The 26,642-nt window shown below is 46.1% G+C and overlaps 1 protein-coding gene across 1 annotated transcript in view; it reads right to left on the reverse strand.

The window, feature by feature from the left end:
• Positions 1–219: 219 nt before the first annotated feature.
• LOC146073329 (A.superbus venom factor 1-like) overlaps positions 220–26,642 on the reverse strand; it is a 95,188-nt gene continuing 68,765 nt past the window's right edge. Inside the window, exons 24-32 of the mRNA XM_083180506.1 lie at positions 20,934–21,009; positions 16,866–17,025; positions 13,075–13,173; positions 11,612–11,762; positions 8,474–8,637; positions 4,190–4,348; positions 2,384–2,443; positions 1,556–1,646; positions 220–326 (exon numbers count right to left, since the gene is read on the reverse strand). Of these exons, the coding sequence (XP_083036632.1) occupies positions 220–326; positions 1,556–1,646; positions 2,384–2,443; positions 4,190–4,348; positions 8,474–8,637; positions 11,612–11,762; positions 13,075–13,173; positions 16,866–17,025; positions 20,934–21,009 (1,067 nt within the window). The remainder of the gene's footprint in view (positions 327–1,555; positions 1,647–2,383; positions 2,444–4,189; positions 4,349–8,473; positions 8,638–11,611; positions 11,763–13,074; positions 13,174–16,865; positions 17,026–20,933; positions 21,010–26,642) is intronic.

A 26,642-nucleotide genomic window follows, 5' to 3' on the forward strand; every position in this document is an offset into this window, starting at 1 on the left:
GCATAGCGTCAGGTAGTCATGGTTACCGCTGTCTCATGTGCCTTGAGCCGGGCGCACCTCTGACGTGCATCTATGCTGTTAGTGCGGTTGTCATGGTTATCATGCGGGGTGTATCCAGAGACGGGCGTGTCTCTGACGTGTGTCAGCTCTGGCCGCTACATGATGGTTGTCATGGTTACCCCTCGGCATCTAGTTGCGTGGTGTGCGGGCGCGACACTGTCATGCGTCCGCTCCAATCCCATCGCGTTCCTTTGTGAAGCGTCGGGTTTCCATGGTTACATACTCTGGCTGGTTATGGATCGCCACCTTCTCACTAATAAACACTCCTGCCCAAAATTTTCATTATGATTATCTCATGATACTTATGACATTCCGTGAACCCGCCTGATAGATTTAGGAAACAAAATATCTTTCTATAATATTATTAAGGTAAGTGAGGTGAGAGAGTACTTTCTAAATACATGGTGTGATTGAGCACATTGGTGATCCTGATATAAAGGATATGGTGTGTGCCCATATATTGGAGAAATGCAAGTGACAAAAAGAGAAGAATAAAAGTGTCACTTCGTGTGTATCATGGTGTGACTTATACTGTTGCCATCACCAACTATATATGTGACGAGGCGTCTCAAATAAGTGGATGCCTATCCAGGTAAGGTGAAAACGAGTGTAACACAGCAAAATACAACATTAATAACAGTTGTGAAAAACGGTGCTAGGTATATAGCCAAGTGTATGTGGTCTGTGTCCATGCCCGGTATTGGTAATACCAAACTTTATACGTTGGATCATACAAATACATTGGATCACACATTAAAAAGAATAAACAAAAAGGATTATAATAGTAATATGCTGTCTGTGAGGACAGTTGTCTAAAGAAAAGAATCATGTGGCAGGGTATACCCCATTCCCCTTCTTTCATATTTACATTACAGTATACACCTGCCACATAATCCCAGTTATAAGGACACACACTCACCTAGAGGTTCATCATTATAGCCACAGACAGCAGACGCTGCTGAGAATCCCAGTTATAAGGACACACACTCACCTAGAGGTTCATCATTATAGCCACAGACAGCAGACGCTGCTGGGAATCCCAGTTATCAGGACAGACACTCACCTAGAGGTTCATCATTATAGCCACAGACAGCAAACGCTGCTGGGAATCCCAGTTATAAGGACACACACTCACCTAGAGGTTCATCATTATAGCCACAAACAGCAGACGCTGCTGGGAATCCCAGTTATCAGGACACACACTCACCTAGAGGTTCATCATTATAGCCACAGACAGCAGACGCTGCTGGGAATCCCAGTTATCAGGACACACACTCCCCTAGAGGTTCATCATTATAGCCACAGACAGCAGACGCTGCTGGGAATCCCAGTTATCAGGACACACACTCACCTAGAGGTTCATCATTATAGCCACAGACAGCAGACGCTGCTGGGAATCCCAGTTATCAGGACACACACTCACCTAGAGGTTCATCATTATAGCCACAGACAGCAGACGCTGCTGGGAATCCCAGTTATCAGGACAGATACTCACCGAAAGGTTCGTCTTTAATTGTCACAGTGAGATCGAAGTTATTACATTTCCTCTCCCTCTCTGTCTCAATGGCGTAATACGCTGATGTCACCTGGGGAAAGAATGACATCATCAGGGTTTAATATAATTATTAATTAATGCATGGGGTGTAGACAATGGCGTAACGAAAAATCTATAGGATATTGGTCCTGGGGTCAACATAATTTAGATCAACATTAACTAAGTCGACACATGAAATAAGTCAACATGCATTATTCTGACATGATCATTAGGTCGACACAAGCATTTTGTCGACATGGAAAAGGTTGACAGGATTTTTTCCTGGATTTTTTTTGGTGACTATTTAAACTTGTCAAGTCGTCATGGATAGCGTATATGTGTACGGTGGCCCCTCGCGCGGCTTGCTTCACTCAGCACACTGTCCTCACTGTATGCCCACTTGGGTAGTAAAGTATGAAAAAAGAACATATTTACCAAAAAAAAACATGAAAAACTCAAGTCGACCTAATTCATGTGTCAAACCAGTGACTGTCACTTACAGTGGTTGACCCAATGCTTGTAGAACTAGAATTCGCATCCATAATGATACACCCCCTGCCAATAAAGTTTATGTAAGGTAGGACCTCTAGCATCAGTCTCCTACAAGGTGGCGGCCATTTTTGGAGGGTTATTTTCAGCAGATGACCATGTCAGAGCTTGGACTGTTGTGGCATTGCTACCCCACTGGGAGTAAGCATGTGGGCACAAGATGTCCTTTTAAAAATTCCGCAAGATGAACTTTGAACAAACATTAAAAAAAAATGGTTATGATCACTGAACTACACTTACCCGCAAAGTGCCTTCTCCCTTCCCTTTTGCAGTGACCACAAAGTCTCGATTTATTTTAGTCTGTAAAGAGATACAACATGAAACCATTTCCAGCAAGTCGAGTGTCACATTCTCCTCTGTGAGTACATTGTACAGTCACCCCCACTAGCGCACACAGAGGGGTCTGATTACCCAGTGTCACATTCTCCTCTGTGAGTACATAGTACAGTCACCCCCACTAGCGCACACAGGGGGGTCTGATTACCCAGTGTCACATTCTCCTCTGTGAGTACACTGTACCGTCACCCCCACTAGCGCACACAGGGGGGGGGGGGTGTCTGAGTACCCAGTGTCACATTCTCCTCTGTGAGTACATAGTACAGTCACCCCCACTAGTGCACAAAGAGGGGGGGTCTGAGTACCCAGTGTCACATTCTCCTCTGTGAGTACATTGTACAGTCACCCCCACTAGCGCACACAGGGGGGGGGGGACTGAGTACCCAGTGTCACATTCTCCTCTGTGAGTACATTGTACAGTCACCCCACTAGCGCACACAGGGGGGGTCTGATTACCCAGTGTCACATTCTCCTCTGTGAGTACATCGTACAGTCACCCCACTAGCGCACACAGGGGGGGGGGGACTGAGTACCCAGTGTCACATTCTCCTCTGTGAGTACATTGTACAGTCACCCCCACTAGCGCACACAGGGGGGGTTCTGAGTACCCAGTGTCACATTCTCCTCTGTGAGTACATAGTACAGACACCCCCACTAGTGCACACAGGGGGGGTCTGAGTACCCAGTGTCACATTCTCCTCTGTGAGTACATTGTACAGTCACCCCCACTAGCATGCACAGGGGAAGTCTGAGTACCCAGTGTCACATTCTCCTCTGTGAGTACATTGTACAGTCACCCCACTAGCGCACACAGGGGGGGTTCTGAGTACCCAGTGTCACATTCTCCTCTGTGAGTACATAGTACAGACACCCCCACTAGTGCACACAGGGGGGGTCTGAGTACCCAGTGTCACATTCTCCTCTGTGAGTACATTGTACAGTCACCCCCACTAGCATGCACAGGGGAAGTCTGAGTACCCAGTGTCACATTCTCCTCTGTGAGTACATTGTACAGTCACCCCCACTAGCGCACACAGGGGGGGTTCTGAGTACCCAGTGTCACATTCTCCTCTGTGAGTACATCGTACAGTCACCCCACTAGCGCACACAGGGGGGTCTGAGTACCCAGTGTCACATTCTCCTCTGTGAATACATAGTACAGACACCCCCACTAGTGCACACAGGGGGGTTCTGAGTACCCAGTGTCACATTCTCCTCTCTGAGTACAATGTACAGTCACCCCCACTAGCGCACATGGGTGGGGGGGGGGGGTTTCTGAGTACCCAGTGTCACATTCTCCTCTGTAAGTACATTGTACAGTCACCCCCACTAGCGCACACAGGGGGGGTCTGAGTACCCAGTGTCACATTCTCCTCTGTGAGTACATTGTACAGTCACCCCCACTAGCGCACATGGGTGGGGGGGGGGGGGGGTTCTGAGTACCCAGTGTCACATTCTCCTCTGTGAGTACATTGTACAGTCACCCCCACTAGCGCACACAGGGGGGGTCTGAGTACCCAGTGTCACATTCTCCTCTGTGAGTACATTGTACAGTCACCCCCACTAGCGCACACTGGGTGGGGGGTCTAAGTACCCTGTGTCAGATTTCCACTGTGACTACATTGCAGTCACCCCCATTCCAATATACTGTAGGCATCACAATTATAAGTGCCACGTTTATCACTCCCCATACCAAAACTAAGATCTCACCTGGTCCGAGCGTGCCACCAAGGCATTTTGAAGATTAATGCGATAAGTTGTATCTTGTGCTCTACCAGGGAGTTTAAAAGAAACATCCATATCCAAATCTTTTTGAACTGGGACCTCTTCCTGAAATTCAGCAAGCGCCTGGAACACCATGATAGTAGCCTAGAACAAAGATGTAAGACAGTATATAGGTCAATATTTATACAGCTGGTATATTTTTCGTTCTAATGAGTTCAGAGTCAGAAATAACATTGCAATAAGATATGCACCCAGACATCAAGAAATCGGGTTGGGATCATTTTGTCTATTGCATTATGGTAGAAAGTCATTAGGTCGAATCCATTAGGTCGACATGCTAAAAGGTCGACATGACTCTAGGTCGACATGGGAAAAGGTCGACATGATTCTAGGTCGAAAGGTCATTAGTTCGACAGGTCATTAGTTCGACAAGGTCATTAGTTCGACATTGTCTATGTCGACATTCACAAGGTCGACATGGGGTTTTTCACTGTTTTTGTACCTGAATGTCAACACAGTCGACATGGACACAGTTTAAAGTGCACTGCATCCCCTCGCATCGCTCGCTGCGCTCGCTATGCGTCGGGCACGGTGCCTCGCTACGCTCGGCACACTATTTTATTCTCCCACCACGCCCTAGTGGATGGTAGGGCATGAAATACCGCCTGTCGGCACATGTTGGCTCAAAAAACAGTGAAAAACTCCATGTCGACCTTGTGAATGTCGACATAGACAATGTCGAACTAATGACCTTGTCGAACTAATGACCTGTCGAACTAATGACCTTTCGACCTAGAATCATGTCGACCTTTTCCCATGTCGACCTAGAGTCATGTCGACCTTTTAGCATGTCGACCTAATGGATTCGACCTAATGACTTTCTACCATAATGCAGTAGACCAAATGACCGCATCCCAAGAAATCATGTCTACTACCCATAGCAATATTATTACATACTATACAGGAGGTTTTTACTGAGATTTTGTATTCACTAAGATCCAATCGTTGCATACAGTATACTCAGATAGTAAAGTAGGAGGGCACTTCCACGGCACACAAAGGGCAGTATTCAATAAGGATAATTCGCCCTGTTTCACGGCTGCTATTCCCACAGCCAGAGGGACTGGGGGCATGGCTAGAAGCTCACAGAGCCTCTGGCCATGCACCCACACCATGGTCACCGACCATTGAATGATTTGGAAGGGGCATGTAAATCTAAGACATCTGCGAGTGCGTGTATGGGAAGTGGGCGGCAGCTGACATCCGGTGATGACAGATGCCCACCCCCGGCAACTGCGTCATGGTGCCATTTACATGGGAACTCCAACAGTTTTCGTGGAAACACCCATGAAATTCTGGGCGTTCCCATGGGCATAGCCTGTCGCCTCCAGCCCCTACCCTCACTGCTAGGTGCGAATGGGGTGGCGAACTAGCAGTTCATCGTGCCCTCTCGCACCCAGCATCTGCACATGTGCATAAATGTGCAGGCGCTGAATATCAATCGCTCCCCGGTGCAAACACACGGGGAGCAAGTCAACCAGAATCAGGCCCAATATGTAATGAGCATTACGGTTTTCGTGGCATAATTTGTAATGGGCATTATGGTTTGCATGGCATAATGTGTAATGGGCATTATGGTTTGCATGGCATAATGTGTAATGGGCATTATGTTATGTGTGGCATGTGTAATGGGCATTATGGTTTGTGTGGCATGATATTTAATGGGCCTTATGGTTTGTGTGGCATTACTATAAAAAGGAAAAATGGCTAGGGACGGGTGCCGAAACATACCCTTGCTCCAGGCACCTAGCTACACCTCTGAGTGTAGCACAAGTTAAAGTTAAGTCCTTGGATATTTTTGATGATTATGAAACCAGTTATGTAGAATTGAAACTATTTTATGGAGAGGTTCAAGAATATATAATAGGTGAGGCAGCCATCTTGGGGTGCGCCAGAAGTCAATGATCAAAATAATTGTAAAATAAATATAGAAGTACTGTACTGGATGGAAAAGTCTTGATTATTCAGTATTGCTAAACATGTAAAATAGTTTAGAATAGTTAAAAAAAATAGTAAACAATGAACAACATAAATACATTGCAACCCCTCACCCCTACGGTGCAAGGTTTTTTAGAAAAAATCAGCTTACTGCTCCCACAAGAAACAAAAAGGACTACCCTAGGGTGGTCCGAGGGCGCTGTATATGGGGTGAGTGTCAAAAAAGCTGCTACTTAAAGGGACTGAGTGGGTCCCTAAAAAAGAGGGGGAACAATGGAGAAATGAAGTAGCGCTTACCAATGAGAAATGATCAAAGTAAAAATCATTTAATTACATATAAAATAAACATAATTCATATACACATTTATAACAATAAAATGGTACCATAAATATGGGGGAGTAAAACCTCTCAAAAGGCCCTCAATGTATGCCAATGTAATTGAAAAAAAGAGATGAATAGGATCCGCTCCTATTTGTGCCGTCTGGGTACAGTCCCGAATGGAACAATAGAGTCCTTTTGGACTGGGGATGTTGGGGGTTTATTTTCCACTGGATTCGATAATACACACAAGATGAAGGTATATTTACCACTGTGTATCCCTTGGGAGATTTATATCCATGTAGGACTGCTGTAGCAAGCTGTTTTTCTCCTTTTGAAGGGTGGAGGTAGATGAAATTTGAGAGGTTTTACTCCCCCATATTTATGGTACCATTTTATTGTTATAAATGTGTATATGAATTATGTTTATTTTATATGTAATTAAATGATTTTTACTTTGATCATTTCTCATTGGTAAGCGCTACTTCATTTCTCCATTACTGCTCCCACAAGGTCCAATAAACCGATACCAACTGTCTGGAACCTCAGGTGAAAGGGATTCGGTATGAAATCCCGATGGTCAAAATCCCGACAGCTATTGACCGACGGTCAAAATCCCGCCAGCTATTGACCGACGGTCAAAATCCCGACATGGTCAAAATCCCGACATTTAAAATCCCGACAAGGTCAAAATCCCGACATGGTCAAAATACCGACATTTAAAATCCCGACAAGGTCAAAATCCCGACAAGGTCAAAATCCCGACAAGGTCAAAATCCCGACAGGGTCAAAATACCGACATATAGAATGTAGACAGGTGAAAAAGTCAACATGACTTTCGGTCGACATGTTTTTTTTTACCCGAATGTCGACACAGTGGACATGGACATAGTTGGAAGTCAACCGATGCCCCTCGCAGCGCTCGCTTCGCTCACTATGCTTCGGGCACGGTGCCTCGCTGCGCTTGGCACATTATTTTATTCTCCCACCACACCCTAGTGGATGGTAGGGCATTAAATACCGCCTGTCGGCACATGTTGGGTCAAAAAACTGTGAAAAACCCATGTCGACCTTGCGACCTGTCGACCGAAAGTCATGTTGACTTTTTCACCTATCTACATTCTATATGTCGGGATTTTGACCATGTCGGGATTTTGACCGTCGGTCAATGGTTGCCGGTATTTTGACCGTCGGGATTTTGACTGCATCCCGGTGAAAGTATAGAGGTGGCAGCTTAGTTCAACACCTGCTGTTTGCATTAAATTCTACAAGGACGTTTCTCTCATAGTCATCCTTAAGACAACTTATGCTGGGTACACACCAGGACGATCCTGCTCGTGAGTGGGTCGTCACAGGAACGTAAGACCCGCTCACGAGCTGAGGGAGCCGCCGCCCATCGGCACAGAAAAAGCCACTGATGTGATCGCGATCTGATCGCGACCCGCACCAACTACAATGGTCATTTCTGAGATCCTACCTGCAGCAGGTAGGATCTCAGAAAAGACCTAACGATCCGCGGGGCCTTGCATTGGATTGGGATCGCATCAAAAGGGCAGCGAAAGGGCCCAAAACACGGCCAATTTACATACAATCGGCCGAGATTATCTAAATTGGCTCATTTCCGATACGAGCCTAAATTGTCTCGTATCGGATCATCTTGAGCTTTATTTTTAAATGAATAATGACCGAGGGTCTAAGTGTTAAGCTTTGGAGAGAGAGGTAAAGTACCAACCAGCTCCTAACTATAATTTTTCAAACCCAGCCTGTAATATGAAAGTTGAGAGCTGATTGGCTGGTACTTTGTCTCTCTCCACCATATCTCTATTGAAAGCTTAGTACATCTCCGCCAAGTTGCTTAGTGGATCAGTTGAGGCTGATGTGCTCATACCCAGTTGAACGGTTTACATTTGTACAAGCTGTCACTGAGTTAATGGAGGAGTCACAGTACATACTTGTGTTGATCCCCAAACTTGTCCACTGAATTGCTGCTCTGTGATCCATTTAACTGCCGGTCTAGCCTGCTCAAGTATATTTAGCTTGAGAAGTGTGAGGATTGCATAGGATGTAGCTTCCAGGGATAGGTGGTGGGAGTTCGGCTCTACCCAGTGACTGTTACCTAGGAAGAAACATACATACACAATGAGGAAATAAAGTGGGTAAAACACCTGCATTTTAAAAGTACTTGAATATAGTGTTTGAGAAGGGTCACTAGGTCAACTCTATTTAGGTTGAAATGAATTGGGTCAACCAATGAGAGTCAACAGGCCGTAGTTTAACACCTGAAAGAGGTGGACATGGCTAAGGTCTACAGGGTTGGAATGGCAACACAAGCATTAGGTTTTTCACATTTTTCTGAGCCCACATGTGATAACAGGCAGGATTTCATGACATACCATTCCAGAACCAGCCACTTAATTATATACCGTTCCTATCCAATCACATCCCCACTCAGGGCCGTCTTTTCATATGGGCTTAATGGCCACTTGCCCAGGGGCCCCTGGTATATAAGGGCCCAATACTGAAAGCTGAGGATCCCCTTTTTCCAGGGATACCAGGTGCCATTACTATACCTGTACATGCAGACATCAGCTTTTCTGCACCCTATGGGCCTCATTCAGGTTCATGCGCTCGCATGCACATTCGCAAGCACTCTTACCAAAAAAAACCACACGCACGCATCGGGCGAAGGCACGCCTATAGTGCTTGCGAAATCATTCGCACGCAACCATACTTAAAAGGGGGGTGGACTATCATTGCGCGTACGTGTAACTGGTCGCTCGCACCCACACATTTTCGTACGCACACTCACCTCAGTCTGCTAACGGTGGGATTTGTTCGGTTGTAGCGCATTGGTTTGGTCAAAATAACTTTAGCAACAGAAGAAGTTTGTATCTGCTAACACGTGATTGCTGGTGGTATGCAATCAGAAGTTGTGCTGAGTTAATTGTCTCATGAAATCAACCATGTATTGGTGTCAATAGTGTGCAGGTGCCATTGATTTACCCATTGATTTATCCATTTTGTGCGTGTGTTTGCTCCGTACGAAGAGCACATTACAAGGAGCAAGGTGTGCGAAACTAAAAACCTGCTTTGAGCTGGCGAAAAATTTTGCGTTTGAGGGGAACAATCCCTCTTGCACTCATGCGAAAGCACACCCACCACTCATAGTGAACGCCCATGTGTACGCCCATGTGTACGCCAACTTTTGCTCATTATAATGGTCGCGCCCATGCTAACGCCCACTGCACGCCTACTACCTATGCACTCGTTCGCACGGAGAAATCTACGCGAAAGTTTGCTTGCGAGTACTTTTTTATTAGATTGCACATGCGCAGTGCGTTAGCTGCACATGCGCAATGGGGCAAGCAGGGTGAAACGTGCGAATTCGCATGCGTACGCGCCAATGTGAATAAGGGCCTATGTGTGATGTACGGTACTGCAGGTGCAATTGCTATACCTTTACCTACAGACTGCAGCTTCCCTATGCCTTATGTATGGTACTGCAGGTACCATTACTATTCCTGTGTACATGCAGACATCAGCTTCCCTGCGCCCTATGTGTGATGTACGGTACTGCAGGTGCAATTACTATACCTGTACATGCAGACATCAGCTTTCCTGCACCCTATGTGTGATGTACGGTACTGCAGGTGCAATTGCTATACCTTTACCTACAGACTGCAGCTTCCCTATGCCTTATGTATGGTACTGCAGGTACCATTACTATTCCTGTGTACATGCAGACATCAGCTTCCCTGCGCCCTATGTGTGATGTACGGTACTGCAGGTGCAATTACTATACCTGTACATGCAGACATCAGCTTCCCTGCGCCCTATGTGTGATGTACGGTACTGCAGGTGCAATTACTATACCTGTACATGCAGACATCAGCTTTCCTGCACCCTATGTGTGATGTACGGTACTGCAGGTGCAATTGCTATACCTTTACCTACAGACTGCAGCTTCCCTATGCCTTATGTATGGTACTGCAGGTACCATTACTATTCCTGTGTACATGCAGATATCAGCTTCCCTGCGCCCTATGTGTGATGTACGGTACTGCAGGTGCAATTACTATACCTGTACCGAAAGACTGCAGCTTCCCTATGCCCTATGTCTTATGTACAGTACTGCAGGTGCCTTTAGTATTCCTGTGTACATGCAGACAACAACTTCACTGTGTCATGTGTGTGATGTACAGTACTGCAGGTGCCATTACTATACCTGTATATGCAGACAGCAGCTTCCCTATGCCCTATGTCTGATGTATGGTACTGCAGGTGCCATTTCTATACCTGTATATGCAGACAGCAGCTTCCCTATGCCCTATGTGTGATGTATGGTACTGCAGGTGCCATTTCTATACCTGTATATGCAGACAGCAGCTTCCCTATGCCCTATGTGTGATGTATGGTACTGCATGTGCCATTTCTATACCTGTATATGCAGACAGCAGCTTTCCTGTGCCCTATGTGTGATGTATGGTATTGCAGGTTCCATAACTATACCTTTACATACAGACAGCAGCTTTCCTATGCCCTATATGTGATGTGCGGTACTGCAGGTGACATTGCTATACCTATACATGCAGACATCAGCTTCCCTGTGTCCTATATCTGATGTACGGTACTGCGGGTGCCATTACTATACCTATACATACAGATACTGCTTCCCTGCACCCTCTGTATAACAGTGGCGTGAAGTGGGGTGAGGCACAGCCTTTCCTGTCATAACTAACATATACGCTGGAGTTTGGAGTTTATAAAGTATGTCAAAAATACAAAAAAATTATAAAAAAATATTATTTTTATTATTCTAATAATTTTTATAGTCAAGACTCTGGAGTAAAAAGTCTATTGCAGGTGAGGAAGTGCCTCACCTGGGTACCTTTTCTGCACATCTCTTATTAAAACTCATCGAATCTCCAGCAGTATATACTGCTGCACTTGTGTATAATGCCCACATTAACCCATGGCTCAAAAATTGTGTGCAAATCTGACTCTGGTACTTGCCAGAGACACCTCATCCATTTACCTCACCGCACGTCCCTGCTGTATAATGTATGGTACTGCAGGTGCTATTACTATACCTGTACATGCAGACATCAGCTTCCTTATGTCCTGCAGCTTTCCAGCTCTGGCCAGTGCATACGAAGTGATTGCAATAGTATAAGGTTTCTTCAGAAATTGATATTGGTTATTTATATAGGATATTGCTCTGTCAATGCTTCCTCGTAGATTCTGGGGTTAAAAAAAAAAGGGTAACTTTCAAATTAATATTATAACAATACTTATGAGTCATGTTGGTAGTGTACAGGAGAGGCCATGCAGATGGAGCAGAATGTAATGTAGCATTTATTTTATCTTTTTTTTTTTTCCGTTTTCCATTTTTATATTTGTATGTTGGTGTGTGTAGAGATTCGTTGCCGCCTGTTAGAGGTATGAAAGATCAGGACCGGCTTTACCACGTCACCTTTATGCAGCTGCCTAGAGCACCGGCCGCTGGAGGGCGCCCCTTTTATCTAGTTAACATTTAAATGAAGCAGTTCCGCGGGTCCTATGAATGGCCGACACATATTAGAAGAACATCCAAGCCGTTCCTCTAATAAGCATCTCTAATAGTAATTTTGCGGGTTTTATATATTTTTCTATATATTTCTTTTTTTATTCGTTTTTCAGGTGGCTGGGAAACGTATGAGATTCCACCTATGCACTTTCACCTGACTCACCGGGAAAGTGAGTAATTAGTGGTGTTGAGGCATACTTGTCTACCCTCCCGGAATGGCCGGGAGGGTCCCCCAAATTGGGTCCCCCTCCCAGCCCCCCAGGAAGGTGTGTAAGCCTCCCTCATTTTGACCATAGCCCCTGCTCCCCCCTTCCCCGCGGTATAAAATGCCGATTTTCGCGGGTCCGCGGGAGAAGGCGGGGTTAAAATGACACGAATCGTGTCATTTTGCTTCATTTTAGCCCCTCCCCCATCCACAGACCCGCAAATTAATGTGGCTCATTATAGTGGGGGTGGCGCTAGGTGACGTCAGCCTGGCCCCACCCCCGAATCCTCGCCTCGTCCCGCCCCCCATTTTAAAAGTCGGCAGGTATGTGTTGAGGGGGACAGTAGGCAGATGTTTTGTCTAGGGGGTCAAGAACCCTTGCACTGACCCTGTTCATGACTGTAATGCAGGGCAGATTTCTCAACAATATTTTTACTTAAATAATGTGAAAAAAGTGTTTTTACACTCTTTTTGCATTGTTTTATTATTGCAATGCATTAAAGAGCTTTTGGAGCAGTTTTCAATTTTTTTTTTTAAGTAACCAGATCACATATAACATACTAAAGGCCCCATAGATTAGTCCGACCAAATTCCGGTGGAAGTTCCACGTAGGGGGCAGAAAAATGAAAAAAAAAAAAATAATGCCATCTTCAGCTGGTGTAATCACAGGTCTCACTTCCATATACCAGAAAAATGATGAGATAAACTTAAGGTTGCTCTATTAGGACAATAACTGCTGATTGGGGTGGAAAACTGTTCAGGTGAAAAGTCCAGGTACTTACAGCAATGTGGCCACAGCGGTCCTCACTTTCCAACATAGCGATGAGGACGAAGGCTGTGAGAGTAGAGTCCAACTCAACAGCTCCCTTTGTTATACCCCCCTGTGCAAAACACAAAAGCAGAGAACATACATTTACCAGTAACAGATGGAGGTATGAGATTGCTGGGACTGTATAACACAGGGGCTGATGCAGAGAGACCGGTGACATTTATACTAGAGTGGCATAAGCTTGGCACTCACTTGTGCTGGGTTGTGGGATAGAGGAAGGGTGGGCTGGACAGAGGCAGAGTACAGTAAGGCAGTGGTCACACCATTGTGTATAGAGTAAATGTAGGCTGCTACGTTGACACATATATACTTGTGGTAGCTTTATCATTTGCAGGTGGCTATAAGCAGATATGAAATACACACTGATAATAATAATAATAATAATAATAATAATAATAATTACCTTTGCAAACAGTTTCAAATTGGTTGATTGCAAATGTGCCACCAGTGCCAGAAAACTGCTTTGGTCATTTAATGTGATGACCTGTTACTACTGGGCATAGTGGCTGGTATCATCTTACCCAGTCCTATATTGGGAGAGCTAGATCCACAGACTGCTGGACCTACTGCCTGCTTCATCTCTTCTGCTTATTAAAATAGATGCAGAATTGATTAATGTATGATTTTGCTATTTGATTTGGCATGGTGGGGGCCTCATATTAGTCTTCTGAACTTATGCCAACCATGAAATAACAAGGAAATTACATAGAGTGATAAAGCCACACAGTGCACTTATTTTATTTAATTGACTTGTTTAATGGGTTAGATCAGTGGTTCCCAGCCCTGGTCCTCAATACCCCCAACAGTGCACGTTTTCCAGGTCACACAGCAGGTGCACTCATTATTCAGACACATTTAAACGATTCACAGGTGGAGCTAATTATGTCACTTGTGATTCTGTGTGGAGACTTGCAAAACATGCACTGTTCGGGGTACTTGAGAACCAGGGTTGGGAACCACTGGGTTAGATATATATGCCAAGCCATTACTGGAATTCCAAAGTAGAAGTTAAAGGAGGGAGTCGGGGAGGGGACCCAGGAGGCGGGAATGACACAGGGTCATTGGGCTGGATAGATGCAAGGGCAGCAGGCTGGAGAGACAAGTCTCAGGATCCTGGAATAACAGGAGGAAGGTGGTTGGAGAGACCCAGGGGGCATAAGGCATGATTAACAAAGGGGCAGGGTACTAGAGAGACCGTGTAGAAGAGGCTGAAGAGACATAGGAAAAGAGAATTGAATGACAATGGGGGCAGGAGGTTGGAGTGACATGTGGCTGAAGGCTCTAGTGACATGGGGCAGGAGGTTGGAGTGACAGGGGGCTGAAGGTTAGAGTGACACCGGGCACGAGATTAAAACAATAGAAGGCTGGCATTACAGGGGGTAGGTGGCTGGAGTTACAGGAGGCTTGGAAGACCCTGAGGGCAGGACCCGGAGAGACCCAGGTGGCAGGAGGTGACACAGGGGCAGAGTCATGATAAGATAGTATATGCCCATATAGCGCACTATCCAGAAATATGCCTGTTACGTGTCTACCCAGTCATATGTCGACCATATCATGTGTATTAACCAGCCAGCATGAGTCTATCCGCTATAGCAATACAACTCTTTTCCTTTTATTATATATGTGTTTTTTATGTAAACTAAATACATGTAGCTATTAGGTTTTTATTTTATTTGCTTTTTTAATATGCAATGCTTAAAGAAATTAAAACTGAAACGAAAGAGAAACGTTTATATTCCCATAAGAATATACCATAAAATGGGAAACTACAAGTGAGACCTACAGGGTTGTGCAGGTGTCTAATCAACGAGGGACACCTGGGTGAACTAATGAGACCAGCATTTAAAGCCGGTCAGGGAGGATGTCTCCATATTCCGGTTGAGAAAGCCGCCCTGTGTGCGGAGAAACGCGTTCCAAAGGACACTAAAGAAAGACACCCCGCTGCCGACTCACGTACATCTGTAGAGCCGACTTTGCTCCATCCACCAGCGGCAGACGCATACCGCCCTTACGGACAAAGTGACAGAGTGCCGTGCAAGCCATTTCAGCCTGGTAACCTGCATTCAAAGGAGGCGGCTGCTGTCAGGATATTCCCTAACACTGACTGAGGGAATCAGTCGAGACAACTGAGCGGCATCAAGGGGTGAGCTAGCGCTGCGGCGCAGATTCAAACAAACACTGACTGTATTTATTGTGTATTGTGCCGTGCAAACAGCACACAGTGGAGGCAGGACGGACACTGTCAAACAGTCCTCCGACAGAAGTCCTTGCCCTCCACGTGCACGGGCACCCACAAAACAGCGCTACACGCTACAGAACCCTATGTACCCTACAGTTCTGAATTGTCAGTCTGGACGTTTACAGCCATAAACCAGGAGTCACACTGGGACTCAATTTCTTTGCTTCTTGAGAACTAATCCCCGACCTCTGGTCGTTACTATTTCCCAGTTAGGTATAAATGGTGCACCATTTGATGTGTTTTTAAATGCATTGTATGTTTTTTTTGTTATTAATTATCAGTATCATTATTGTGCTTTGTTTTTAATAAAATTTTCTATTTCTTGTTCACCCTTGAGCGCCCCGCATATTTCTTTGTATACACAGGGGCAGAGGTCTGGTTAAAAAATCTGTTGTGTGATGATGACATTGGATATATTTCTTCATAAACAAGAATTTTCCAGACCATATGATCTCTATGAACTGATTGAAGCCATTGTCTGCCCATGGAGGATTAATTACTTCTGAGGTTCCGCGTAGCAGAGAAACCATCACATAGGTAATGTTTAGTTTTCTAGTACACAAATGAGTACAGCTTTTTAAGGTGAGCACCATTGGGACTTTTCACCCTGGGCTCTACTTGGTCTAGAACCCTAGGCCCTGCTAGTAGTATTGCACTTGTATGAAAGGCAGAACATTGGCCCCTGTGGGATAAGGCCGTCCTCATCTGGTCAGATAGATCTCCCCCAGTTGTGCTTATCAGAGCAATCAGAGAATAGATGCTGTGTGTGACAATACAGCACATGGACTGTGGACTGAAGAGTCTAAAATGTTGCCCAGTGGTCAAACAAATTTCCTGCAGACACTACGGTGGTCCGTGGGACAAAGAACTGTTCCCAGAATTACACAAAAGCCACAGTATAAAGGGCTGACCCACCCATCTGACATCATCAATTACATCCCTCCCAGCCAATGGGCATGCTCCACATATCCCAGGCAACTGGGGAGGAGGAGAGAGTGTATATAGGGGAGGGGGAAACATGGGATGAGTCATTCTGGACTGGAAGTGATATCTGGGAGTTCTGTTTGAATCCTTTGAGAACTCCTCTCACAGGATTGGATAAAGCTGCCATATCCTTGGTGTGAGAACCAATAAAAACCAAAAGGATCCAAAAAGTAAGAGGATTTACAGCAACTGAAAAAAGTGCCATCAGAACATTGCCCATGGGTGAGACTGGACAGATGTATAGTAACTGCCACTGACAGTGGGGGTCTTTGCAGGGGCTGTAAAGGGAACTGGGGGCATGGCCAGAAGCGTTAAGAGCAGAGGGCTTGCCCCCAGCATGAAGAAAATGGAGGTGGGATGGGGTGACCAGCGGTTATGGCACTTTTGCTAATTTTTCCGTAACCATTTGATTTTCCTAATTTGGCTCTCATAGGCCCAACACTATGTTTTCAGGAAACTCTGGTACCAAATGCATCTTGTATAAAATGAGTTTCATGTTCCCACAGTGTGCTGGCACCTACCACCATCTCCTGATGATAGACAGGGGCATCTTCCTGGAATAACCCATCCGGCTTTTGCTTGTTTAGTATCAGCCACTTCACTGGATCACAAACGTCATTTCTGTTGACGTCGGTAAGTTTTGAAGCCAAGGCGAACACTTTCACAACGTAAGCCGTGAGCCTGAGGAGGAGACACCACAGTATAAGGAGGAAGCACTGTACTGCCGCTGAGCAGGAGAGGAGTCACCACAGTATGAGGAGGAAGCACTGTACTGCCGCTGAGCAGGAGAGGAGACACCAAAGTATAAGGAGGAAGCACTGTACTGCCGCTGAGCAGGAGAGGAGTCACCACAGTATAAGGAGGAAGCACTGTACTGCCGCTGAGCAGGAGAAGAGACACCACAGTATAAGGAGGAAGCATTGTACTGCCGCTGAGCAGGAGAGGAGTCACCACAGTATAAGGAGGAAGCATTGTACTGCCGCTGAGCAGGAGAGGAGTCACCACAGTATAAGGAGGAAGCACTGTACTGCCGCTGAGCAGGAGAGGAGTCACCACAGTATAAGGAGGAAGCACTGTACTGCCGCTGAGCAGGAGAAGAGACACCACAGTATAAGGAGGAAGCATTGTACTGCCGCTGAGCAGGAGAGGAGTCACCACAGTATAAGGAGGAAGCATTGTACTGCCGCTGAGCAGGAGAGGAGTCACCACAGTATAAGGAGGAAGCACTGTACTGCCGCTGAGCAGGAGAGGAGTCACCACAGTATAAGGAGGAAGCACTGTACTGCCGCTGAGCAGGAGAGGAGTCACCACAGTATAAGGAGGAAGCATTGTACTGCCGCTGAGCAGGAGAGGAGACACCACAGTATAAGGAGGAAGCACTGTACTGCCGCTGAGCAGGAGAGGAGTCACCACAGTATAAGGAGGAAGCACTGTATTGACGCTGAGCAGGAGAGGAGTCACCACAGTATAAGGAGGAAGCATTGTACTGCCGCTGAGCAGGAGAGGAGTCACCACAGTATAAGGAGGAAGCACTGTATTGACGCTGAGCAGGAGAGGAGTCACCACAGTATAAGGAGGAAGCACTGTACTGCCGCTGAGCAGGAGAGGAGTCACCACAGTATAAGGAGGAAGCACTGTACTAACGCTGAGCAGGAGAGGAGTCACCACAGTATAAGGAGGAAGCACTGTACTGCCGCTGAGCAGGAGAGGAGTCACCACAGTATGAGGAGGAAGCACTGTACTGCCGCTGAGCAGGAGAGGAGACACCAAAGTATAAGGAGGAAGCATTGTACTGCCGCTGAGCAGGAGAGGAGTCACCACAGTATAAGGAGGAAGCATTGTACTGCCGCTGAGCAGGAGAGGAGTCACCACAGTATAAGGAGGAAGCACTGTATTGACACTGAGCAGGAGAGGAGTCACCACAGTATAAGGAGGAAGCATTGTACTGCCGCTGAGCAGGAGAGGAGACACCACAGTATAAGGAGGAAGCACTGTACTGCCGCTGAGCAGGAGAGGAGTCACCACAGTATAAGGAGGAAGCACTGTACTGCCGCTGAGCAGGAGAAGAGACACCACAGTATAAGGAGGAAGCATTGTACTGCCGCTGAGCAGGAGAGGAGTCACCACAGTATAAGGAGGAAGCATTGTACTGCCGCTGAGCAGGAGAGGAGTCACCACAGTATAAGGAGGAAGCACTGTACTGCCGCTGAGCAGGAGAGGAGTCACCACAGTATAAGGAGGAAGCATTGTACTGCCGCTGAGCAGGAGAGGAGTCACCACAGTATAAGGAGGAAGCACTGTACTGCCGCTGAGCAGGAGAGGAGTCACCACAGTATAAGGAGGAAGCACTGTACTGCCGCTGAGCAGGAGAGGAGTCACCACAGTATAAGGAGGAAGCATTGTACTGCCGCTGAGCAGGAGAGGAGACACCACAGTATAAGGAGGAAGCACTGTACTGCCGCTGAGCAGGAGAGGAGTCACCACAGTATAAGGAGGAAGCACTGTATTGACACTGAGCAGGAGAGGAGTCACCACAGTATAAGGAGGAAGCATTGTACTGCCGCTGAGCAGGAGAGGAGTCACCACAGTATAAGGAGGAAGCACTGTATTGACACTGAGCAGGAGAGGAGTCACCACAGTATAAGGAGGAAGCACTGTACTGCCGCTGAGCAGGAGAGGAGTCACCACAGTATAAGGAGGAAGCACTGTACTAACACTGAGCAGGAGAGGAGTCACCACAGTATAAGGAGGAAGCACTGTACTGCCGCTGAGCAGGAGAGGAGTCACCACAGTATGAGGAGGAAGCACTGTACTGCCGCTGAGCAGGAGAGGAGACACCAAAGTATAAGGAGGAAGCATTGTACTGCCGCTGAGCAGGAGAGGAGTCACCACAGTATAAGGAGGAAGCATTGTACTGCCGCTGAGCAGGAGAGGAGTCACCACAGTATAAGGAGGAAGCACTGTATTGACACTGAGCAGGAGAGGAGTCACCACAGTATAAGGAGGAAGCACTGTACTGCCGCTGAGCAGGAGAGGAGACACCACAGTATAAGGAGGAAGCATTGTACTGCCGCTGAGCAGGAGAGGAGTCACCACAGTATAAGGAGGAAGCACTGTACTAACACTGAGCAGGAGAGGAGTCACCACAGTATAAGGAGGAAGCACTGTACTGCCGCTGAGCAGGAGAGGAGACACCAAAGTATAAGGAGGAAGCACTGTACTGCCGCTGAGCAGGAGAGGAGACACCACAGTATAAGGAGGAAGCACTGTACTGCCGCTGAGCAGGAGAGGAGACACCAAAGTATAAGGAGGAAGCACTGTACTGCCGCTGAGCAGGAGAGGAGACACCAAAGTATAAGGAGGAAGCACTGTACTGCCGCTGAGCAGGAGAGGAGACACCACAGTATAAGGAGGAAGCATTGTACTGCCGCTGAGCAGGAGGGGTCACCACAGTATAAGGAGGAAGCACTGTACTGCCGCTGAGCAGGAGAGGAGACACCACAGTATAAGGAGGAAGCACTGTACTGCCGCTGAGCAGGAGAGGAGTCACCACAGTATAAGGAGGAAGCACTGTACTGCCGCTGAGCAGGAAAGGAGTCACCACAGTATAAGGAGGAAGCATTGTACTGCCGCTGAGCAGGAGAGGGGTCACCACAGTATAAGGAGGAAGCACTGTACTGCCGCTGAGCAGGAGAGGAAACACCACAGTATAAGGAGGAAGCATTGTACTGCCGCTGAGCAGGAGAGGAGTCACCACAGTATAAGGAGGAAGCACTGTACTGCCGCTGAGCAGGAGAGGAGTCACCACAGTATAAGGAGGAAGCACTGTACTGACACTGAGCAGGAGAGGAGTCAGAGTACACAGAGGAAGAGCTACAATGAGAGGAGCAGTAAAGCAGGAGCAGTGTGTTGTGTAAAAAAAAAAAAAAAAAAACATTTTATTTCCTATATAAGGTAACATTGCAGGTCATTATGATGAATTAAAATATTTGCTTGCCAATTTTTGCACACATTTTGACTCAAAGGATTAATATTTTAATTACATCTCTTTATCTTTGTTTCGCTTTGTATATAGCTTCGGCTTCCTAACAGTAATATTTATTAACACTTTAGTATTATCACTGGTGTGCTGCACTGGGCTTTCTGGCTTATGCTGATTTTTTTGGGGTGTCGCACCCTGCACCTAGATATAGTGCTAGAGACCCCCAATACACATAGAAGCCTTGACAGTGGCTTGGGGGTTTATTCTTACATTTGGGCAAATATATGTAACCTATATCTCTGAATTCTGTTACCGTATAGGATTTCTATCATGGTGCTGGGGGAAACATAGAATGTTCAGAAAAGGTATCAGGACTTGAGGATGGCACTGATAGGCCGAGAGCCAGACATTGTTGGTCAACATATTACATTGGTCAACATGATAATCATAAGGTGGATGGGTTTGTACAATTTACATTAATTGGGAGTCCATGTCTTATAAGAAAACACTGACACCCCAAAAACAACCTTTTGTTGACCTTTTCATGTCGACCTAATGGACTAAACCCATTCAAACATTGCACAGATATGATATAGGCCGATATTACCATGTGCTGGATGGAGTATGGATCCAGGCGCCGTATGAGGAGTCGGCTTTACAAAATGCTTTCTGAGCCACTACACCTGTTTTTAGAGCAGAGGAAAAATATTGGCATTCATAGAGGCTTCGGTGACGGCTTACACACAGGAAATACTGTAAGGCACGGCGGGCAACACAAGTTGGATTTATATTACCTAAAACATATTGCAGCTTCAAATCTAGTTGCTAACTTGGCCAGAATAGTGTGTGTGTGTGTGTGTGTGTGTGTACGCGTTTGTTTGTTTGTGTGTGTGTGTGTGGTCAATTTTAACCAAGTCATAATTCTTCTGCAATACCCATATTCATTAACAACTAATATTTTGTTCTAGAGCATGAGAAAGAGAGACAACATATATTGTCTCAGTCAAGACAATGGATTGCAAGCTTCCAAGCTTAACTTGCAAAGACTGTAATATCCACAATGCTGCTGCCCAGGTCATCTTCCTCTCCAAACATACTATGTCCACCTACCCTCTCTTACAAGCTCTACACTGGCTCCTCTTCCCCTTCAGAATACAATTCAAGCTCCTCACACTCACTTACAAAGCCATTCACCCACTCTCCCACCTACATATCTGACCTTATCTCTCTTTATACTCCCTCCCACTCTCCCACCTACATATCTGACCTTATCTCTCTTTATACTCCCTCCCACTCTCCCACCTACATATCTGACCTTATCTCTCTTTATACTCCCTCCCACTCTCCCACCTACATATCTGACCTTATCTCTCTTTATACTCCCTCCCACTCTCCCACCTACATATCTGACCTGATCTCTCTTTATACTCCCTCCCACTCTCTTGGCTCCGCAAATGCACATCGCCTCTCCTGGCAACTGGTTACTTCCTCCCATGTGTTCCTTATCTCTGGAATTCTCTACCTCTCCCTATCAGGCTCTCCACCACCCTACACAACTTTAAATGGGCTCTCAAAAGCCACTCCTTTAATTCTAACCATTTCTCATCCTCACCTTCTGTTTATGCTCACTTGTACCCCTTCTGTGTCACTCTGTCTGTCTAACCCTCCCCTTTAGAATGTAAGCTCTCACGAGCAGGGCCCTCTCTCCTCATGTGCTTTTCTTAGAATATATATATATATATATCTCTGCTACCCTAATGATTGCTTCAGTGTCCTGTCCCCTGATGCAACTTTCCATATTTACCATATACTTGTCCTAAATTGCCTTGTGCTGGAAGTCATTATTTTCTTGTTTTTTGCTAATTTATGTATTGTTAGGCGCTACAGAACTCTTGTGGCGCTATATAAATAAACAATAAAACTAATAATAAAGGACTGTCTGTATATAGGGCATGATTTTTTTGATTGCTTTTTGACACCATTTTGTTCATGTGGGACTTCATTTTGTTTATATATGATTATTATATATGTGTACTTTTTTAAAGATTTCCGAGTTTTTCCTCTTACAGACACACAGACACTAGTTATAAATATAGCCCTGCTTTCAGCAACAAGCTGTGTTTCACCTTTGATCCAGTGAGAAGAGACACAGTAGGTAGCGAGTGAAGATAGTTGTTTAGTCTGGCCGAAGCAGATAGGGACTCAACTGTCGTTTTGACTGGCTTTTAACTAGTTATATATATATATATATATATATATATATATATATAATAGCGTGGTGATGGCGGCACTCGAATAAAAGACACAAACTGCCAGGGGTATCCCAACGTTTCAAGCCCTTGCGGGCCCTTTATCAAGGTGCAGAAGACAACTAAAAACAAGTGACACACATACCTATATGCAGAATCCATCTCCGTTCGCGGGCTCCCCCGGCGTCCCGCCCGGCGCAGTAACATGACGTCATTCCTGACGGAACGACGCTGAAGCCGCGAAGGGCAAACTGGAACTGCCCACACTGTGAAAATACAATTGGTGTATTGGGTGCCCGTGTGGTCGACACTATGTCGGCAAAACCACACGGGCATTCAAGGAAAGAGCTGCAGCACATCGCTCAGCAATTAAATCAGCATTACTTTCAGGGGTTGGGGACCAACCAGTGTCCCGTCACTTTGCCTCAGCCAGGCATCCTCTGGCATCTTTGAGGTACAGAATCATTGAACAGATCCCCAAACCCAAAAGGGGTGGGGATAGAGATCTGTTGTTGTGTCGGGCGGAAAGCAGGTGGATATACCGGCTTGACACATTGGCCCCCAGGGGCCTCAATGAACATGCTGGGTATTCATATTTTTTATGAAATTACCCTAAGTTCATTTAGTCCACTGGTATATGGCTCCTGCCTTCCAGCCTTTATATTTTTTTAAAATTGAGGTGTTGCCATTATTATCATGTATACACATGCCTGCAATGTCCACACGTCTGAATTGCCCGTTACTTAATTATGTTACTATGGTGACCTATGATGCAGCTGACTGTCACCATGTATTATGTTGAAGCCGTCACTATGTGGGCGGGTACTTTGGGCGGATTCTGTAATTGTTTGCCATTTTAAAATGTATTATGTCTGCTTTAACATTTTCTTCTTTTCTTATTATCACATCTGAGCGGTATCCGACTCAGTCTTATTATTATCAATGTGCGGCTGGTTCCGCTTTACATTGTCTTAATCACTTGCGTTTTGTATTTTCACAGTGTGGGCAGTTCCAGTTTGCCCTTCGCGGCTTCAGCGTCGTTCCGTCAGGAATGACGTCATGTTACTGCGCCGGGCGGGACGCCGGGGGAGCCCGCGAACGGAGATGGATTCTGCATATAGGTATGTGTGTCACTTGTTTTTAGTTGTCTTCTGCACCTTGATAAAGGGCCCGCAAGGGCTTGAAACGTTGGGATACCCCTGGCAGTTTGTGTCTTTTATTCGAGTGCCGCCATCACCACGCTATTATATTCGCTTCTTTGCTTTGAAGTTTGGGAGGGCACCGGCTATTTACACTGGTCTACGACACACCATTGGAGTGCAGCACAAATCCAAAACACGGTATATGTACATGGGACATTTGCCTCATTACTGTGTCAGCACCCAGAAGGTCGACTTTTCTGTTCCATATTGGAAATTATCTTTTTCACTTTGACAAGTTTAAGAAGTCCACACTTGCTCTTAGCACCTGCACCAGCACTGTTCTATCATCTTCCAGGCAGCAGCCTGAACCAGAGCAAAGAATTTATGGAGCCCTCCAACATGGAAGCAACAGCTTTTGCCGTGGGATTAGCAGCCACAGCGCAGTCCCGGGTGGACCTTGTTCCAGGGGCAACCTTCAGTTTTTCCGACACAGACTACGATAAACTTCTATTTAAGGAGGATGCAGTGGCTAGCCAAACGGCTCCTGAAAGTATTCAATTGTACCATGAACTCCTGAATCTAAAGCGTAAAGAGACAGATCTCTTCTATCATGGACTGACCTTGTCGGACTATATTAGGGACAAGAAAATCCCTAGAGGATTTAGGATCAAGAATGTCCCGACTCTGGGCCGTTATAGTATTCCTTTTTGCCGCACCTGGACATCAATTTTGAACAAATGTTCCTTCGACCTGATGTTGGCAGTTATCGAAGAGGTGTCCAGGGAATTGGCTATTACTAAAGAGAAAATTACAAATTTCGAAGCCATCAATCTACCGATATTATCGACAGATTCCAGCACCAATTGGGCTGAAAAACTATCGGGGCAAATCGATAAGTACAAGAAAGAATTACTGGCTTACAAAAAGAATAAAAAAGACCGTGTAAATAATGACTATGAGAAGCACCTAGTCTATCCCTGGCTTACAGGGGGGGACACTACAGGAAGACCTTATCGGAGGCGACAATTTCGCCGATTCCAACATAACATTCGGGACACCGATTCATCTCAAGAAAGGGGCTCTTCTGCCAGCGAGGGCGAACCGGCAAAAAACTTGCAGGGGCGCATCCCAGCCGGGGTGCGCACAAGAAACCAGATTGCCCGCGGCGGCGAACCTACACCAGGCGTGGAGGCCAAAACAAAAGGTTACAAAAAACCGGGCCGTTCCCAGTCCAAGAACAAGTAGATGATGCCATCTTCAATTTATCGTCTCGGATGTTGTCACCCACAGAGAGACAGGTATTGGCCAAAGGCCTTAATTTTGTCCCTACAAACAAAGTGGACCCTTTTCAATTGAAGATTGAACAGTACAAATTGCATCGTCAGTTAAAACTTAAAGAATTTTTTCAGGACAGAGAGCAACCAGTTACTGGTCCCATCCCCATACCTCCAGCCATTCGTAAAAAATCTAAATTTGACCCCTTGTCTTCTAGTCCCTCTATTAAAACATTCTCTCGTATGATTGAACATGACACGGAGAAAATCTTAACATCTACCACACAGTCGGGCTCCAACTTTTCAGCTTCTGATTGGAAGGCTTTGAAAACACTAAGCTCAGATTCCACCATCACCATCCGCTCGGCGGATAAAGGGGGCGGTTTAGTGGTGCAGAACACCACGGACTATCTGCGGGAAATCAAACGCCAATTGTCTGATGACAAAGTGTATTTACATCTCCCAAGTGATCCCACTCTGGTTTACAAACGTGAACTTGACAATATTCTTGAAACAGCAGTTCGGGAGTCCATGATTGATGCGAATACCAGAGATGCTTTAATCACCCAGCACCCGATTATCCCGTTACTTTACACGATCCCCAAAGTCCACAAGAGTCTGGTGGACCCCCCGGGTAGACCCATCATCTCGGCCCGGGGGTCCCTGTTCCAGCCAGTCTCAATCTTCTTGGACAGTTTTCTCCAACCGTGCGTTCAGGACCGCACGACCTATTTAAAAGACACCACTACCCTGCTGCTCAAATTGCAGGGGTTGGGACAAGTACCCCCAGATTGTATTCTTTGCACCGTGGACGTCTCGAGTCTCTACACGTGCATCCCGCACGAGGGGGGACTCGAGGCGGTACGGTCCTTGATCACTGATAACCCATTGTACAAGGGACCCAACATCGAATTATTTTTGCAGCTTTTGGGGTTAACTTTAGAAAGAAATTTCTTCATGTCCAACAATAAATTTTACCTGCAGCGCTGTGGGTGTGCGATGGGGTCCTCAGTGGCCCCATCGCTCGCCAACAGCTACATGTTTGTAGTAGAGCATCAATTGCTCATTGATGTACCGGAGATCAGCAGGCATCTTGTGCTATACACACGGTACATAGATGACCTGCTGATCTTGTGGTCTGGTCCGCAACAATTGCTCGAACAGGTGTTTGATGAGCACAATTTGACAGCTTCGCCAATCAAATTCACATACTCTATGAGTAGAGAAAACATCAACTTTCTTGATGTCAACATTAATATCTCTGATGGCACCATCTCCACAGGGCTGTTTTGTAAGCCCACAGACCGCAACAATTTGTTGCGGGCTAATAGTCACCACCCAATCCCACTGAAAGCAGGGTTACCATACTCACAAATGCTGCGAGTACGCAGGATAGTGAGTAACCCAAGTGAAGTAGAACCTGCTCTTACCATCATGATCAAAAAATTCAGTGAGCGTGGTTACCCATTAACAGAGTTATTGAAAGCTAAACAGAGAGTTCTTGCACTTCCCCGTGAACAGGCATTGGCACCGGCCTCCAGAGTTAGTGAGGAGAAGGTGGTCTGGGTCAATGCCTATCACCCTAAGAGCACAGCCATGAATCGTATGGCTAAGGCTCATTGGCCAATTGTCAGCTCTGACAAAGCTTTGA

This window comes from Crinia signifera, chromosome 4, assembly GCF_055691185.1.
Source record: "Crinia signifera chromosome 4, ASM5569118v1, whole genome shotgun sequence".
Classification (NCBI taxonomy): Eukaryota; Metazoa; Chordata; class Amphibia; order Anura; family Myobatrachidae; genus Crinia; species Crinia signifera.